At 58.2% G+C, this 407-nt stretch overlaps 1 protein-coding gene across 1 annotated transcript; it reads left to right on the top strand.

The window, feature by feature from the left end:
- The first annotated feature begins 39 nt into the window (after positions 1-39).
- LOC111645764 (uncharacterized) lies at positions 40-354 on the top strand. Its single transcript, XM_023395072.1, has one exon. It carries the CDS (start codon positions 40-42, stop codon positions 352-354), a length of 315 nt encoding a protein of 104 aa, XP_023250840.1.
- The last annotated feature ends 53 nt before the right edge of the window (positions 355-407 follow it).

Raw genomic sequence — 407 nt, 5'->3', positions numbered from 1 at the left:
GTGCTGCCCGTGGCTCTCGTGCAAGCGCGCAGCAGCAGCATGGTGAACGCGCCAAAGACGCTTCGCACCTTCTGCAAAGCGCCAAAGTGCAAAAACCACCAGGTCTTCAAGGTGACGCAGTACAAGGCCGGCAAGGCCTCGCTCGTCGCGCAGGGGAAGCGGCGGTACGACAACAAGCAGGCGGGCTTCGGCGGGCAGACCAAGCCCGTCTTCCACAAGAAGGCGAAGACGACCAAGAAGATCACGCTGCGCCTGACCTGCACTAACTGCAAGACCGTCCGGCTGAAGCCCATCAAGCGCGCGAAGCACTTTGAGATTTGCGACAAGAAGCCCAAGGGCAAGGGCCAATACTAGATAGACCTCTTTTCAACCATTTTGTGGCGTCCTATTGGCATCTTACGAATACG

This window comes from Seriola lalandi, unplaced genomic scaffold (genome assembly GCF_002814215.2).
Source record: "Seriola lalandi dorsalis isolate HSWRI2012SDOR001 ecotype SW California unplaced genomic scaffold, Sedor1 jcf7180002021865, whole genome shotgun sequence".
Taxonomy (NCBI): Eukaryota; Metazoa; Chordata; class Actinopteri; order Carangiformes; family Carangidae; genus Seriola; species Seriola lalandi.
Note: the sequence above shows the minus strand (reverse complement) of the source record. Positions and strands in the feature narration are given on the sequence as shown.